The sequence below is a fragment of the Chinchilla lanigera genome, unplaced genomic scaffold (genome assembly GCF_000276665.1).
Source record: "Chinchilla lanigera isolate Chin_1 unplaced genomic scaffold, ChiLan1.0 scaffold00013, whole genome shotgun sequence".
NCBI classification, from domain to species: Eukaryota; Metazoa; Chordata; class Mammalia; order Rodentia; family Chinchillidae; genus Chinchilla; species Chinchilla lanigera.
This window is the reverse complement of record NW_004955414.1, coordinates 22,901,077-22,920,036: the sequence shown is the minus strand read 5'-3', so window position 1 is coordinate 22,920,036 and position 18,960 is coordinate 22,901,077. Positions and strand designations below refer to the sequence as shown.

Here is an 18,960-nt window from a genome sequence, read left to right as displayed (position 1 = left end):
CGCGGCTGCGGGACGGCAGCGCGCCGCGCCGGCCGCTCTCGAACGCCGGCTTGGTGGCCTGGGCCACCTTGATGGCCTTACCATCCAGCGACTTGCCGTTCAAGTCTCGGACGGCCGCCTTGGCGTCCGCGGGGCTCTCGAAGGTGACGAACGCGAAGCCTCGGGACTTGCCGGTCTCCCGGTCTTTCATGAGGAGCACCTCGATGATGCGGCCGTACTTGCCGAACGTGCTCTCCAGCCCCTTCTCGTCGGTTTCGGGGCTCAGCCCCCCGATGAACAGCTTCCCCGGGCGGTCGGCTTCGGCCATGGCGAGTTTCGAGGTCCGCGGCGGCGAGACACGAGGCGACGAGATGGCGGCGGCGGCGCGGTGTGAGAGAGAACGCACTGAGCGAGGGGGCGTCTTCTACGGCGAGTCACGGACCCCCACGGCCCCAGCTGCCCCTGCGCGGCGGGGCGCAGGGACGGCGTCCCGTCGGGTCCACGAACCAGTGGCCGCCGCGGGTTATGATTGGCTGGCGCTTCCCTCGGGCTGCCCGCCGTCGGAAAGTCGCTTTGGGGGCGTCTCCCCGGGTTTCGAGCCGCAACGTCTTCAACGTAGCGTCTGAGTGGAAGCCGTTAGGCGAGGGGGAAAAAAATATTTCCCGATTGCCCTTAATGGCGATTGTGGTATATTCCCGTCATAGTTGCGCGCGCCATTTTCAGACAAAACAAGTATTAATGGAAAAAATGGAGTATTAGTTTAAAATAATTTATACGTAACATTTAATAAAAATGAGATTTTTATTTTCTGCACATGTCAGAAGGGAAGAGATAGATACTTGGTGGGGTTGGTGGGGGTGACAGGCGTGATTGGTGAAACCGGAAGTAAAGGGCGTCACTCTTGGGGTGAAGCGTTTTCTTTGTCTACCATTTTCTCCAGTTTTTCCGCTTTTAAAGGTTTATAGTTACGTTATATTCAAACTGCCATTAACAACAACAACCAAAAAAAAAAAAACCATAACGCAGAACGTTGACTTTAGGACAAAAGTAAAGCAAAACATGGGAGCGCTGGGACCCAATGCCACTCCCTCTTGAGTTCCATGCCAGTCCCTCTTGAGTTCCTCACCGAGCACGCTTGAGAACCTTCTGGAAAGAGGCAGCAACCTGAGCAAAGCAAAACTTCCTGGGTTCATTTAAACGAGTATTCCAGTTCATATTTGTTCCTTACGATAGTCTCTGAATGGAAATTAACGTAAAAAGTAATGAGGAGCACATATGTGTTTGAAAATAATAACTTCTAAGCGTAGCTTTTTTTTGTTTTGTTTTGTTTTTTGGTTGCGGACCAAATCAAACTCCGGACCTTGGGATTGCCAGGCCGATGCTTGTGCCGCTGAGCTATATCCTAGGCGCAGCCATATTTTCTTTCTTTTCTTTGCCATATTTATTTAATGTATTCTGGGGCTGTTCAAAAAGTGGTATAAATTTTTCAAAGGCTGTAATTTTAAAAAAGTTAATTATGAGAAATGTGTGCATGTGTGTGTGTGTACATATGTATGCATTCACATGGCTCTACAGGTTTATGGCAATACCTGTAAAAGGCTGAGTTAATCAAAGGCATTTTAATGATGTTTTCAACTTTAACGAGGATACTTAGGAATTTTTAACACGCATGAATGGAAGTGTTGAATGCATCACATTTTTTCATGTTATGAACTGCAGTAACATTCTTATAAAAAGTTATTGTATTTAAGGTAAACCCATCTGTTCAGGATTTTCTAAAAAGTTAATTTGAACATTATTTACAATATATGTACTTAACTAGTAAATCAATTTATTTCAGTTTTGAGAGTGTATTTTAAAATGTTTTTCGATTTGGTTTTTGCAAGATAACTTGTAAGAAAATATTCATTGTTGAAATTTTCAAATTTTAGTTGGGCATGATGGCACACGCCTGTGATCCCCGCACTCAGGAGACTGAGGCAGGATTGCTGTGAGTTGGAGGGCAGCCTGAACCACACAGTAAGACCGTGTCTCAACAACAAAAAAATTTTCAGGTTTTATTATAGTGCTGCCCTGTCTCGACCTCCTCTTTCTTCTCTCCTTTTTTTGGTGACAATCTTGCGAAAAGGTCCTCTGGTTTTTGTTTCTTTTATCTTCCTGTATATTTGAAAAGAACCAATTCTCAGCTTTGGTGATCCAATTTTTAAATTTTATTTGGTGCCATTATCTTTATTTTCTTCTTTGTGTTATTTTTCTTCTAATTTTTTAGGTAGAGCTTTTGGCACATTAATAATTTAAGTATTATAATTGTTACCTCTGTGTATATTTCAAATCTTTCCTGTTTTTAATTATTTACTAGAATTTAAAGTCACTAAGAACCACGTGAGTGTGCATGTGTGTGTGTGTTAATTACCAGGAACCAGGTCTTCCCACTGAGGTACATTTCCAACCCCCGCCCCCTAGAGACAAGGTCTTGCTAATTCACTGAATTGCCAAGGCTGAGCTCAAACTTGCCATCTCTCTTCCTAAAACTCTTGGAGTGCTGGGATTACAGGTGTGTGTGATCCATCATTCCTAAGAACTGGTTTTTTGTTTGTTTGTTTTTTGTCTTTTTGAGTCAGGGTCTATTTATGCAGTTCAGGCTGGCCTTGAGCTCACTTTGTATCCCAGGCTGGTCTTGAACTTGAAATGATCCTCCTGCCTCAGCTTCCTGAGTGCTGGGATTATAGGCGTGCATCACCATGCCTGGCAGAACTGTTTTTAAATTTCCCGTAATTGTGGATTTGTCAATCTGTTTTAATGTACATTTTTGCTCCATATACCTTAATATTATGAGATATATAAAAAAGAAATATTTCTAATGGAAGAAGTTATGACTACTGTTTTTATTCTTTGAATGGCTATGTTAGTACTGGCTTTTTGGTCCCAAAGAAATTCTTTCCATGTGCTTGGTAACCTGAGCAAAGAACTGGACAAGACACATGGGAAAGGTAGCGAGCATTTGCATTTATTGAGGGTAGAAAAGAAATAATGCTCTGCAAAATGACAGCATACTGATGAGGGGTATCACCACACGCCACTAAATTAATGGCTGGGCTCCTTTATACTGTTATCTCCTATCTCCAGATGGCTTTTCTTCCATGCCAACAAAGCGTTTTGGAAGGTTGTCTTATCAGAAACTCACATGGCTACACATGAGGCCTAAGTGACCTATCAAAGCTTGGTTTTTCACTAGATGTAAATGAAGCATTGAAGATAGCACTTTCTGATTGGTTTGGTGTACAATGCTGCAGTCATTCTGCATTTTGTGTTCTGTACATGTGTCCTGCGTCCCCGTGACAGGCCACAGCCACTTGCTCAACCAGTTTTCCCTGCCCTTATCTCCTATCTCAGTTATCATTAATATATTTACTGAGGTCTAACAAATAGGTTTATAAATTTACTTTCAAAACATTGTTTACATGATTAACGTATATTAAGATGTATAACATTTCCATCACCCCAGAAGGGGTTCTCTTTGCCTCCGTCAAAACATTATCTTCCTCAACAAGTAATTATGTTCTGATTTAACATCAACTACAAATTTTGTCTATTCTTAAACTTTATATAAATGTCATCCTATGTCATGAAATTTGTTTTTGCTATGCCTTACTATATTTTTATGATTCATCCATGTATTACACTAGTTTACTTTTTATTTATAAAATCTTTTAGTATTATAACTATTCCACAATTTATTATGCCCTACATCTGGTGGTGCCCAGTCTCTATACTTATTACACAGATTTCAGCCTCAGCTGCTTTTCTCAGATACTAAAGATGTCTTCTTTTATGTTCCCTTGGAGTTGGAGAATCAGAACGTCTTTGCCTTAAAAGAAATCAACTAATGGGGGACGGACAGTTGACCCGGACACTCCTTCACCAGGGGTTTCAAGATGTTCCCCATCCTTTTTGACCTAGATGTAGATTTCTGATCCTCTGTGGGGATACAGAGACACAAGTATAAGAGGGAACTGAATCCTCCACAACTTTCTAGCTCCCTGAGGATGTAGTGTCTCAGGAGGAGGCCCAAATCTGCCAGTCCCAGGTCACCTCTTTAGGGCTGCTCATTCCTCAGGACAAAAGGATTCTAAGTTCAGAGAAAACTCTGGACTTCCCTCTGCCAACATATGAAACAGCTGAGAGCCTTTTCTGTGGGCGATTAGGTTTTTCCAAAAAAATTTGGATTCTAAGATATGCCAAAAAGGCCAGCTGGGTGACTCACCATTTGGTTTTCACTTATAATTTGCTCTTTCACACCAAAGTAGGGTATCAGTGATAGAAGGGTATAGACACTTGTGCTGGCTTTACCTCAGTCTTTCACCCTTAAAAGTTTTTCTTCCAGATGAAAACTGACAGAATTTGGAGTGAAGTAATGACTATCATAAATTGTTTGATTCTCTGCCCATCGAGAATTAACCGCTCTTGAATCTGGGCTGGCCTCTTTTAGCCAACAAAGTTTGTGTCAGCCTGGGTCTGCCCCGGCTCCCAACTTTTGGAAGCATCAAACCCGGGGCCTCATATATGCTAGACAAATGCTCTACCACTGAAACTACAGACTCTGCTCTGGGCTTACTTTTTTAAGAAAAATGGCACTTTACACTTGGTCCTTATCTTGAGCCCCCACCCAAGAAATCCATCTTCCCTGGTGGAGAGATCCTGTATAGTTCTCGGAGAAGGGGAACATCTGAATCCAGTCTCTGCAGTTCTTGCCAAGGTGTGTGAGGAAGAGACTTCTAATTTGCCAAATCATGAAATTTAATGAAAATGTTGTTATATTAAGCCACTAAGGTGCAGGATGGTTTGTTACACAGCTTTAAGTAACCAAAATTGTCTTTTACAGAATTTTATTGCATCACATTCTTGCTAAATGGAGGGACCTGTTTTTAGCTCTAACCCAAATAATCCTTTATACTCTTTAATCTTTTTTAAGACTCCCTGGCTTCAGAAGGTGCACACTGCAAAAGGGACTCTCATTTCTACTGAAACTAGTGATTGACAAATGTTAATGTACCTAAGAATTGCCTGGAATTATTTAAAATGCTGGTTTCCCAACTACCTTCACCCAGATATTATTCAGTAAGCCTGGTGTGGAGCTCAAGAATCTGCATGTTAGGATAGATACCAAGTGATTTTGATACCCATGGTCCCAAGAACACACATGAAAAGACATTCTAGTAAGACGTCACAGACAGTGAGGCTGTGAACCAAGAAGTCATGGGAGTGAGAATGAGAAGGAAAACAAGGTATCTAAACAAGGAATCTCCGGTTCCATCCTCAAAGTGTTGTTTCTAAGCTTTCTAATTTCTTTTTTTCTTTAAATCAGAACATAAAAAATTGTAATCATTAACTTCATTTCAAGTATACCATCAGACATCAGCAATACAGTTATCGCAGCTATTCATACATATATTTATGTTTTGCGTTCCTTCTATTTTCTTCTTTCCCTCGTCCCAGTCGTTCCTCCCTTTGAGCAATTTCTTTCCCTTTCCTATCATCTATCAAACATCATTTTTTTCTGTATAAAACATCCACTCTACTTGACAGGATTTGAGAGGCTGAAATAAAATGAAAAATCAAGTTCTCTGAAAACTGTAACTTTAATTGGATACAGAATTTAGGAACTTAAGTTTCATTTTATTTCAGCCTCTCAAATCCTGTCAAGTAGAGTGGATGTTTCATACAGAAGTGACCAACCTGTATCTGATAGATGTCAAGTGCAGGATCTCTGGAAGAAGAATATCACAGAAGCCAAGAACCCAAATCCTTGCAACTCTGAATGTTTATTTTTTAAAGAAATATAGGTTCTTCACATCAGAAACACCGCCACCAGGACCCATATTCATTGTAATTATAAGAAGGCTTTATGGCTAAGTTCGGATTTCTAACTCCCACAGCTTCCAGCAGCCTCCGGGATTTGTTATCAAATGCGTCTTTGCACAACCTGAGAAAACACAAGGGAGCATGTCTTTTTTCTGCACTCAGTTTACCCATAGCCTTCTACCTTGTGAGCACTTCAAGAAGAAAAAATTCTGTCAAAATAAAGTATATGAACATGAATGGGGAGTGGGAAAAGGAACTGAGGGATAGAGTGAAGGCAATAACAGAAGTCAGAGGAAAGTGGAATATAGAATAGAAACAGATTCAAATTAAGAGAAGTCTTCCAAGAGCCATCTATCCAAACAAGAGTACTAAGGACAGTGATGAAAACAGCTAAGACACTGTTTATTATGTTAAGCACTGTTATAAGTACTTGGCCTATACTGACTCAGCATGCCTCATAATAACGGCATGGATATATTTTTATCATTTCACCCATTTTATAGATAAGGAAAGGAAACCCCTAATGGATTAGAGGAACAGACTAAATTAAACATTAAGTAAGAGGTAGGGATAGAATTCAAATTCAGTGAGTCTAACTCCAGAACACCCACTCAGAACAACTACACATCACTGTATCTCTTAATATTCAGTATTCTAGGATTCCCACAGAGCCAATCAAGTTGATTCTGAGACCTACCGACAAATGAATGCTTCCCCAAATCCCTCATTATAGGAAACTCCCTCTAAAAGTCACTCAAGACTTACCCTAGAACTTGTAGCTTACATTCCGGACAGGTCAAGACTTCACATAAAGTCTTAATTCCTTCATGGCCCAAGTTGTTCTGTGTTAGGTTCATTTTTATCAGCTTTTGGTTGCTGAGAAGAGCAGAGGAGAGATCCTGACAACACAGAGAGGTCAAACCACAGTATTCCAGCCTGTGGGAAAGAGACACACAGTATAAAAATGACTTCATCTCAGGACAGCAAAGACAAGAGATCGGTGGGCGGAGGATGATTGCAGAAACTTTAAAAAATGAATACAGGGTACATTCAAGGACCATAAGTACTTATAGTATCATTATTAGGAGTTTGTATGCTGAAACTACCTCTTCCTAAATCATGAATTATAGTTCAGGGACTAACAAGCATACTACCAAATACTGTGACTATGAAACAGGTGAACCCTTGAACTAACGATCACTAAAAATATAACAGCATAGATTTTTAAAACTTGGTATTGAATGTTTAAAAAGCAAAAAATAAGAGATCTCTATCATATCATTATTCAAATAAAAACACACACACCAAAAAGCATTACATCCTTTACAAAGATAGTCAAAATTCTGTGGCATATTTCAAACACAGATCAGTTGCCCACACATGGGAAGAATGGCTAATAGATAAATTAACCAGACAACCAAAAGGTGCTTCTACAAGCCAACGACCCTATAAAAACTGAGGAAGTATATTAGACTCTAGCTTCTGCACCTGCTCTTCCTCCAACCTTAATTTTCACCCTCTGCTCACTTAACCACTGAACAGTTGAGTGTGTATGTCCTGAGCATACACAACTTTTAAAGTTGTTGCCCACAAGAAATGAGGTTAATGCAGAAGACACACTATAACACAAGGCACATAACTATCATATGAAATACACCACAGAAGAAAGTATTAAGACAAATCTAATGTGTGAGATTATGAATACACCAGGAAGCATAACTTTAAATTTACAGTCAGTATAATTTCAAGATACAGAAATACATAATTACAGAGCAAAAGAAACCCACTATTATAGTGGAGATTTTAACATTTTAATAACAAAAACGTATTTGGCCAAAAATTATCACTTTTAATTAACTGATAAGAATATACTGTGTGTTAGTCTGTTTTGTGTTCTTTAAGAGACTATCTAATGCTAGGTAGTGTGTAAAGTAAAAGTAGTTTATTTAACTCATAGTTTAGGGGGCTAAAAAGCACAGTGCCAACATCTACTCAGCTCTTGTGAGGGCCTCCTGCCACATCACAACATGGCTGCTGCATCATGGTGGGGACGTATGCAACAGAGAAATCACAGAAAGACAGGAAGTCAGAGAGATGCTCAGGAGCTAGATTTGCCCTTTTATACCCACTACAGAGGGAATTAACCAGGGTCCTTCAGTTTCTATACTGAGTTACTTCTCAGTATAGAAGGATGATGCCCTGAATGACCTAGTTACCTCCCACTGGATTTCACCTCTTAAAGGTTATATCACGTCAGCACACTGGGGATCATGCTTCCAAGCACATGAACCTGTGAGGGACACTATTCAAACCCTAGTATATTGCAACTTACCACTCTTCATACTTTTTTTCAAGTGTATTGTGGAACACATTCAAAATCTGATTATATGTGGTCTATGACGCAAATGTCAAAGCTTAAAAAATTAAAATCACGCACAATATCTTCTCAGATCACAATGGTAGAGATTAAATATAAAAAGAAACCCCTCTTCAAAAATTGAGATTTTAAAGTAGCCCAAATGCACAAGGAAAATGTAGTACATTTAAAATATTTTATAGAAAAATCATAAAATAAAAATACAAGAAATGCTTTTAAAAATAAAATGGCAAATATACAAACAGTAGAAAATGCCAATGTTGTGTTCTTTGGGAAAAATGAAATACAATGCAAAAAGGTTCAAATTACCCATACTGTATCAGGATTGAGAAAAGAGCTACACTATGATTTTAAAATTAAGCAGATATTACAAACTTCCCAGTAAAATTAAGTGAACTGGATAATATAACAAAAAAGTTCGAGAAATTTTAAACAATTTTAAAAATTGAGTCAGCGATCAAAATAATCTACATAAGGGAACTAACTACCTTAATTGTAAACTTTTACAAAATTCAAGGAATAATTCCAGGCTGACCAAATTACTCCTAGGAAACTGAAAAAGGAACATTCCTGAACTCATTGAATGGAATTATTATAATGTAGATACAAAAATGTAAGGAGGACTAAAGAAGGAAATTATAATCTAATCTCTATTATGAGTGAAGATGATAACTTATGTAATAATTGATACACACTGTGTACATCGTTGGTTTTAGCCCCAGAATACAAGATTAGTAAATCAGTGTGACACACCAAATAAAAACATTTACAATAACATTGAAATATCACAAGGAGGGCCGAGATACAGCTCAGCAGGCAGAAGCACCTGCCTGACAAGCACAAGGTCCTGAGTTCAATTCCCGGTATCAAAATAAAGAAATATCACAAGGAGTTAAGGTTCGAATAGAGGACCATTCAAGCAAAATTTTCTAAGCTTTATTGATAAACCTAAATAGGCACAGCAAAATGAATTGTATCAAAATGAACTATCAAGAGACTAATTGATAGATTCCATATAATGCTAATCAAAATGCCAGTATTTAGGTGGGTTGATGCAGGTGCATGTGCACTTCTGTGTAATGTAAGAGTTACATTTAAAACTTTGGAAACATATGGGGAAAAATAGCCAAAATTATCTTAAAGATATGAATTCCTGTCTGAGTTTTTAAAAATTATACAGCTATATTAAGAAAGACAGTGCATTAGTGGTACTAGGGAATTATAAACAGGCCAGTGGAAAATAGAAAACCCAGTAACAATCAACACACCAGTGAAAATGGGACCTGTAACAACAACAAAGGTATCCCTGCTAAGCAGTGAAGAGAAAAATTTCAATAAACTTTGCTGGAAAAAAAAAATGAGTACCTGCACAGGAATATATTAAATTGGACTTCAATTCTAATCATTTTTAAACACATTAAAAACTCAAAAGCTTTATAACTTGATTTTGCTATTTAGGAAATCAGAAATAGCACGTGAAATATAAGGTGTGGGAGATTATGAATTTCTGTGAATATTCTATGTAAAGATGCTTTTGTTTCTTCTCTTGATCCTGCTGGACTGAAAATATGGGCACAGTTAAATGAATTGATAGCCTCTAGGATGGGATTTTGGGGGGAACAGCAGCAACAGTACTTGGGAAAAAACACCTTAAAATCTGCGAGGTACGAAAACTAGAACAATGAATGCTCTCATTCTCCCCCAAAACCGAGCCCTGCAGCCTGGTAAAATAACTTTGTCCTTTATATGAATCAAGCAGCAGCTGCAGCTGCCACGTAACCCCATGCTGGGTTTGTCATGCCCACCTACATACTACAGAAACAAATGCTCATGTGGACAGGACAGGTCTTGAGATATTTTTCTGTGCCTGATGCCATCAGTGACGATGTCATCAATGACAACCCCAATGTGGATCATCATGTGTGTACAAATATGACCACCAGCACAATTTCGTTTTGGCTGATACAAATTATAAACTTGTCCTGATGAGCAGCCTCTGGTTATACTATGTAAGGCCAGTGAGGCAGCTGTAACTACCAGGTTGACTATGGAATAACCAAACCAGTGTAATGGGGACACAAAGAAAATATAACAGCACATCCCAAATTAGAGTGTCCTGTGCTCCTCTGGCTTATATATATTTTAGGAGGGAACAGTAAGCCACTGAATGTCTTTCCTGGGAACCTGGGTTGCTTTTGTCCTATGTTTTGTCCTTCATTTAGTGTCACTAACCCCAAAGATCAGAAGGTCATGTTTCATTTCTTTGTGGTCATAACAGACCTGTTAATCCTCCTTGGGACTTAGTTGTCTGAGTTCAAGACTGTAGGGTCATGGCTGAAATCAATCCAAGCTAGCCTCCTGTGCTTGCAGTATTATTGATCATGACCATAATTAAATGGCATATGAGATTAGTTGAATAGATCTGGTCCCAGTCTCTTGGTTATATTAATCAGAGTGGCCAAATTTACCAGAATCCAAGACTGTACTGTGCAGAGACATGGGGTGGACACTGCTAGGAACATACTTCCACTGGCCTTTCACTCTCCTACATGTTTGCTAACAAAATAGCAAGGCTCTAACAAATCTACCTAGGCCATTTCCCAGAGTTGTGCATGTAAGGAGCAGCCTGAGTTACAAGGTATTTCACCAGGAAGAAGAGGCAGCTTCTTATCACTTGTTATATGGTGGAATGGTCAGGCATCCATGTGAGACTCTATTACAGCCCTGTGAGAGCTGGGGGACAAAGGAAACTGACACAAAATGCTATCCATGTTCATGCTCAATGCTATTTGTAATAAAGTCCTTTGTCTCTAATAGTACTCTTGTGTTTTCTGCTAGTACCTATGAAATAGTAACAGGCTAATTATATACATATATACATATATATGTTATAAGATAAAATTAAATCTCAGACTTAACAGTTAAAATATCATTGTTATGATAAAAACTATATAAACAGCCAATGGAAACACAATAATAGCAGCACTTTCTTGGAGGAGTCGGGGATGATTTTTCTAGGAGACTTAAATTCCTAGAGATTGAAATCTCTGGGCTTCCCAGATGTCAGCACATTCATATTGTATAGGTACCAGCTAGTATCAGTTCAAAAGTAAAAATTTAAATGTAGGATTGAATCTAAGTAGTTCCCAGAACATAGGGTAAGAATTTATTAAACTGTAAGATCTTTGGTAACTTACATAGTATTTTACAGATACAAAATGGTTAGTAAAATCTTTAATAAATATTTAGGGACAAATGGAATAGCTGAAGAAAATAGAGGACACAAATCAGTTGCCATGTGTGTCTGTGGTACTAAGAGGAATGCAAATTGCAAATAAATGAAATGTGGCTCTTATACCAAAGAACATGAAATATATTGACCCATATACTTGAAATTCAGATTTTTTATGTAATCTGCCTTCCATCCCCCTTTTTCATTGTCTTTCCACATATGAAGCAACCAGCCACCAAACAGGTGTCATTTTCCTAACTGAGTACAACTTACCCAAGCTTCTGAAGGTTACACTTTGGATTTCTCAAAGCCTCACACAGTATTTGCACTCCTTCATCCTGCAAGTCATTGTACCCAAGGTCTAGGCTTGATAGGCTTGGGCTGTGCAAAAAAGCACAAGCCAAATCCAGACAACACTCAGTAGTGAGAACACAACTCATCAATCTGCAAGAAATAAAGAAAAATCAGCCTGACAATTGCGAGGCTTAACTAGTTTCTTCCTAGGGGGGCTGCCCAGGGATTTGAACCTCTTCTTGCTTAAGAGGCTATCTAAGAAACAGAGAATTGTGTTTATGTGTTTACAGCAATGTTGTGTTTATGTGTTTACAGCAATGCTAAGAAAATATGGGCTGAGGAAAGACCTTGAGTGTACAGGTCACTTAAACATTGTATCTCTGTAGTTGAAATAAAGGCACTGGATTTCATAATATCATCCATTAAATAAAACTTTCTCACCAGGCATGGTGGTGCACGCCTGTAATCCCAGCATTCGGGAGGCTGAGGCAAGTGAGTTCAAGACCAGCATGAGCTACAAAGTGAGCTCAAGGCCAGCCTGAACTGCATAGTGAGACCCTGTCTCAAAAAAAACAAAAAAAACCTTTTTATTCCATTTCAATAATTATCAAGAAAATTTCAGAGAGTCACCTAACACTCCCTATATACATACACATTTCCCTTAAGGAACTGTAAGTGTCTATTGAATTGGGGAGTTCAGTTTTAGTATTTACAGAAATCATAATAAACTATTAAACTTATTTGGAAGTTTAGTTGTAATGAGTCAGTTCAGTCAAGACAAACACTTCTGGGTATACCAAGGTACTTGAGTTTATAGTTTAAAACCCTTAATGTCTTACCCATGCTACTAGTCCCATGGGAGGCCCTAGTGCAAAAGCTGAAGTTGCTACCTCTGACTTGCTTCACTCTAGCCACAATATTTACAGTGTGATATGAAATATATCGTTATTAAAATAAGATTTAAAATAAATATTTAAATGTTTTTCTGAAATACTATCAGGTGAAAGGAAACCAAAGTTACCTCTACACAATAATCACAATGACGTAGATACATGGGCTATGCATATGTATTCTCACTCATAGACCAATAGAGAACACAGGAATAAAAATGGTTGTAACCAACTCTGTGCTCTACACAAGGAAAGTAAACATTATGTACTGCAAATGTACTAAGAAAAATAAATAAGGGCCAGGACTACAGCTCAGCAGTGCAGCCGTGAGGCAGCGAGTTCAATTCCCAGTACCAAAAAGAAAGAAAAATAAAATTTCAAAAAATGGTTGCATGTAAAAATGGCAATAGGTTACATTTTAAAATCCCCAGGTTTTTTTGAAAGTTCATCTAATTATACACCCAAGTTTAAATATAAGCCTGAAAGAAGAACTTACAGCACAGTTTCCGCTGTGTGGACACAAAGCACAGAACACTAGTAGACTGCCCATTAGGGCACAATCAAGGAAAAACTAATATGGTTCCTATCCATCCTGATACCTCTAGATCCTTACCTGAGGGAAACTGGTTTTAATGCTATAGTGATTCTATTAAAAGTAAAATCCGATAAACAGACTTCCCCAGCTTGTCTCAGTCAGAGTCAGCTCTGTATTCTTTTCTGCTTTTCCATTCTTGGCTTTTCTTGCCATATCTACCCCGCCCTCAAGGACAATTTATAGTTGAAACTACCCAAAAGGAGAGTCAGAAAACCTACTCCACATCCTGAAGATTACAGCTCTGCTGGTGAAAGACATTGCACAGAAGATTTACTCCACAATCTTGAAGAGAATTTGATCCCAGATCCAGATGTATCAGACTCTTATTGTGTAGAAGAGAAGCTGAGAGATATTCACCGCTGAGTGAAGTGAAATGGCAACGCCTCAGCCTATAGGAAGGACAGTAAGAGGAAAGATAGGATCACTGTACACTGCCCAGAGATGTCCATCTTTGAAAGGATTTCATATTATAATCCCTTACAACTTTGCCAGCATTTTACCTAAGATCAGACAGCCTGGTGCCCAGCCTGTCTCACAGGACACAGATCTACATTAAATTGGTTACCAACTAGGTGCATGTTCTTCAGAGATTTTCTTACTATAAATCAAACATTAACCTTTTATATACTGTCCATATATAATACTCTGTTGCAGAAATAGCTACATGGAATACAGCAGCAGGAAGATGGAGGAAAGGAGGAGTAATCATAACAAGTATTTCTCATATAATAAAAGTAGCACTTTCAGTCAATAAGGAAAAGACATTATGCCATTAATGATTTTTGTATAACAGATAGGATATATGAGGGGATAAATATAAGCCTTATGTAAAATATCTAGAATAATTTAGCATGAAAATTTTTAAAATTAAACCATAGAGAATATGAGCAACTAACAAATGGATTTTTAAAACCTATTTTCAATTATGGATGCCTTTAGAAGTCACGAGAGGAATCTGACCTCACAAAAAATTTAAACTTTTATATTTTGAAAATGACTAAAGAAAGCTGGAAATAAAGCAACATGTTAGGGAAATTTTTAATATGTAAAAAACAAAGTATAAGTGATATTAATAACCACAATATATAACAAATATAACAGAAATATATAGCATATATAACATATAATAATATATAACATATGTAACAGAAAACAGAAATAAATAGCCTATGAAGAAGCAATTCCTAAAATATAAAAGGCCAAAAAAATTGGAAAAGATGTTCATCAAATTACTTAAAGTAATTTAAATTAATTTTCAACTGTCTAATATTGATCAGAAAGACTATAGCTATCCAATGGGATACTAAAATGCAGGCATCTAGACTACTGTTGGGAATATAAGTAACGTATTTGGAAGATAATTTAAATACCTCTGACAAAAAATCTTTGGGACATCAACTCATGTCTAGAAAAGTACCTACCAAAAATGAAGAATAACCACACTATGATCCAGCCATGCAATGGAATGCTATTACTTCTGTTAATGGTGTTTGTATTTATTTACTTGCTTTAAATAGACTATGGAGTTGGACAGGCGATAGACTTCAGCTCTAAATTCACCTTTTTCTTGTGAAACATTAGGTGAGTTACATTATCTTTCTAAGCCTCACTTTCCTGACCTGTACTGTGTGGCACCTAGAATTTAAGTGTCAGTTTGACACCATCAGATGCTGTTGTGTAAATTAAATAACTTTAGCATAGGGTCTATGATCCAGACAATAAATGGCAGTTATTAGTATGACCATTATCATTAAGGACAATAGAGAAAAAGCAGAATTTGCTTCTGATAGGTCTTCACTTGTCCTATTTCGGTGTTACAGAATACCTGAGACTTGGTAGTATCATGAATATACATTTCTCATAGCCTAGAACCTGGGAGGTTTCAGATGAGGGGCTGTGTCTGTGATGGCCCTCTAGCTACACCATCCCACCCCAAGAGGCAAAAGGGCAAAAGAGCATGAGAGCAAGAGAAGTGGGGCCGAACTCATCTGTTTATGAGGAATCACTGCTGTGGTAACCCACTCCTGAAATAATGGTGCTAACTCACTGCCCTTCTGAATTAATTACCTCTTAAAAGGTCCTGCCTCTCAACACTATGCATTACACTGGGGAGTAAATTGCCAATACTTCAACCTTGGGGGTAGCAATATTTTAAGTATCTTTCAAAGGGCATATTACAGTGAAAGGGTGAGAAATAGTATACACTTACACAAGGCTCTGTAGAGTACACTCTGGATTTTTCAAGGCAGCACTTAAAAGCTTTACTCCACGATCTCCCACGGAATTGTCTGCCAAGCATAAATGTGTCAGTCTCTTATTTCTGATAAGGGCCAAAGAAAGATCCTCACAACTAGTCTCTGTGAGGCCACAGCTTTCCAATCTGAAGGAGAAACACATGGGAAAGGATTCATTAATTCTCAAAGCTTACACCTCTCCCCACAAGGAAATGAGCTGGTATTTACAACTCCTAAATCTCCACTGTAGAACCTCAACAAACCTACTGAAGTTGTGAATTCTATTGCAGCTGTGCATATGGGATAAGATGAAATAAAGCACAGAAATAGAAGATTAGAAGAGAATAAGGTTGCATTTGGGAGGCTGAGGCAGGAGGATTGTTGCAAATCTGAGACCAGCCTGGGCTACAAAGTGAGTTCAAGGCCAGCCTGAATTGCATAGCAAGACCCTGTCTCAAAAAGACAAGAAAAAAAGAAAAGAGAGAAGAAAAGAGAAAGAAAAGAATAAGGTCAATCAGATAGGAAAGAATTGCCAAAAGTTAAGAGAAGGGAAGGGCTGGGGTATAACTCAGTGGTAGACTATGTATTTAGCATGTGCAAGGTCCCGAGTTCCACCCCCAGCACCAAAAAAAAAAAAAAAACAAAAAAAACAAAAAACAAAAAAAATAAACCACCCAAAAAACAGTGGAGTGAAGGAAGGAGTATAGGGTATATGGAAAATTCATGCAGGATTGAATTCATTTAGTGTCAAGACCCAAGCATCTTCTGCACTCAGATCACAAGTGAGCTGTATAAAAAAGCTGACTCACGACAGTCTCTCTAGGTGACACTCTGGATGTCCTAAGGCCTCACATAACAACGTCACTCCACTGTCCAGTAGATTATTGGTTGATAAGTTCAAAAACACCAGGCTCTGGCTCTTGATGAGAGCCTTGGATATAGCCAGACAACAAATCGCAGTTAGGTTGCAGGCTTCCAGCCTAAAAATATAGAAAAACAGGAATGAGCGCATTCCGGAGAATTACAACCACACGTACCCAGCCAGAGTGAAGGATCTCCCAGTGTTGGGAACCTTGCCCGAATATCCAGCTTCCCCACACAGAACGAGTTATTTAAAGTGTAAGGCTCTGTCTGATAAAAGAGCTAGGAAGGGGACAGGAGGAAATTTGTCTCTCCCATCCCAAACCTCCCCAATTCCTTAATGAAAATATATATGAAAGCATTGTAAAATACCTTGAAATGGTAAATTCTTTAAAATCTGGGAGGAATTTCCTCTAACTAGAACAGAAGACGGAGGGACCAGCTGTTTCCTGGTACACCGGCTTGCAGAACAATAGAAGTGGACAGGAAGTCAGGAGCAAAGGCCATGTCTCCCAGCAGCTCAGTTCCTTAGGGAATCAAGCTACGTTTCTGAGAAGCCCAGTTCTTAAGAGTGAAGACAAGTAAATCAGAAATAAAATTCTTTCTAAAAATAAAGATGGGAAGGGAAGTAGAAAAAGTACATGTAGAGACCCTCTACATATTTAGAGATTCCTATTTAGGGAAGGTTTGTACTTTGTACATGGCTGCAGTGATATCAGCTATTTGTAAGGAGAGTCAGGGAGAGCAGCATTTCATTCCTGGCAGCTGAGTTTGCACCAGGCATTTCCTTTAATTAAGGATTATAATTTGAGACACTCAGGAACTACACACAGAGGTAGGCACAGGAGAAGCTCCATAATCCAAAGTACTGGTATGGTTATTACAAGGGAAGAAACCCAAGGAGTGGGCATGTACACAGAAAAGGATAAGTGATGACAGGGAAAAACAAAAAGGAGAGACTTCACCAGAAACCAACTCTGTCTGCACCTTGCTCTTGAACTTTAGTATTTTGCTATGGCAGCCTGAGCAAACTAAATCAAAAGGGCACTGTATCAGCAGCCACACAGGCAGTTGAGGAAAATCTTGTCATTGTGTTTGGAGAGAACTCTTCCAGACAGAAAAAGATCCCAATGTTAAGGAACCTGTGGATTAAAAACAGTTTTATAGAAGGACATTATACTAAACTAGGAAACAGCAGAAACTATTTAGAAAGATTTGCTTTATACTTTAAGTGTACAGGAAGATACTGACTGTGAAATAATTAGCATATCATAAAGAGAGAGGAGACAGAAAAGGGCAGGTTTGAGGTAAGGGCAACAAAATTAAGAAAATTTAGATTTGAAGCAAAAAAAAGCAAAATCAAATGAAAATAAGTGAGAAACTTCCAAGAAAAAAGGAAATAAGATTAAAATGACAAAATTCAGAGCTATGCAGGAAGAGAGATATAGTCAATGATCATTGGATGCTCTTGAAAATCATAGCACTGGGTTTGGTGGCACATGCCTGTAACCCCAGCACTTGGGAGGCTGAGGCAGGAGGATCTTGTAAGTTCAAGACCAGCCTGGGTTACAAAGTGAGCTCAAGGCCAGGCTGAACCACACAGTGAGAACCTGCCTCAAAAAGATTTAAAAAAAAAAAGCACAGCAAAAGAGGAATAGATAACAATTTTAATAATTTAAAGAACTCATTCCTGAGCAGAAAATTTTTAAAATGGTTTCTAATAGGTCAAAAGGTAATTTCATGCAAAAATAATGAAAAATATTCTAACATTACCAAGGACAAAGTACTCAAACTGAAGAGTTTGCAAAAAAACCCCAGAGGTTGAGGAGTCAGGCTATTCTTAAGAGACTTTCTAAGACACAAAGTGCTAAAAAGCAACGTAGCAAAGTAAAAATTCTGAGAACAAAGTGGAGACCAAACCCAGATAGGTTATCATACATCTATGAAAGCAACTGAAGGACAAACTATACTATTCAATAGTTCGTGAAAGTGTTAAATCACACCAAAGATGCAATGAATCAAAATTAAGGTTTTAAATTTGGCAAGAGCCAAATTTAACAAAAACTTGGCAGTAAATGGTGACAAAAATTACATTTGAAGAGTTAAGTCTAAATAACTAATGTGTTCACGTTGCCACCATAAACCATCAGAAAAGATTTGAAAGTGTCCAAGAGTGTTGTCTTTGTAGACCCACAGTAAATTAGCATAGTAGAAACTGTGTATATACAAAGGGGATCATTTAATATTAATATTCTCTTGAATTTAATAATTCAAAAGTATATTTTGGGAGGATACTCTAAAGGATAAAACTTACTCAAATTTCTGAACACACCTGAACAAATGAAAAATATCTCATTTATGAAGGAAAAATACAAGTAGTACTGAAAACACTTAGAATGCCTCTAAGTGCATATATAAGTATTAACTGCTTACAGTCCACTTGTTTATAACCTATTTTGTTTTTATGCTTTCCACATGATAAGTTTCGGTTTCTCAGGATTTTTTTTTTTTTAGTGTTTACTGGAATCACAGCTACAGGATATTCTAACTCCTAATGAATGAAATGTCAGCCTCATAAAAATATTCTCTTTTACAACTGCAAAATATATAGTACTACAAGCCAGAAAATATTTTAT

The 18,960-nt window shown here is 38.2% G+C and overlaps 2 protein-coding genes across 2 annotated transcripts in view; both read right to left on the bottom strand.

Moving 5' to 3' along the window:
* Positions 1-405, bottom strand: part of Rbmxl2 (RNA binding motif protein, X-linked-like 2) — a 1,519-nt gene extending 1,114 nt beyond the window's left edge. Inside the window, exon 1 of the mRNA XM_005380515.2 lies at positions 5-405. Coding sequence (XP_005380572.1) covers positions 5-307 — 303 coding nt within the window. The 5' untranslated portion in view covers positions 308-405. The remainder of the gene's footprint in view (positions 1-4) is intronic.
* Positions 406-5,782: 5,377 nt separating this feature from the next.
* Positions 5,783-18,960, bottom strand: part of Nlrp14 (NLR family, pyrin domain containing 14) — a 29,029-nt gene continuing 15,851 nt past the window's right edge. The window contains exons 7-12 of the mRNA XM_013511752.1: positions 16,273-16,443; positions 15,439-15,609; positions 13,448-13,618; positions 11,724-11,894; positions 6,607-6,777; positions 5,783-5,962 (exon numbers count right to left, since the gene is read on the bottom strand). Of these exons, the coding sequence (XP_013367206.1) occupies positions 5,833-5,962; positions 6,607-6,777; positions 11,724-11,894; positions 13,448-13,618; positions 15,439-15,609; positions 16,273-16,443 (985 nt within the window). The 3' untranslated portion in view covers positions 5,783-5,832. The remainder of the gene's footprint in view (positions 5,963-6,606; positions 6,778-11,723; positions 11,895-13,447; positions 13,619-15,438; positions 15,610-16,272; positions 16,444-18,960) is intronic.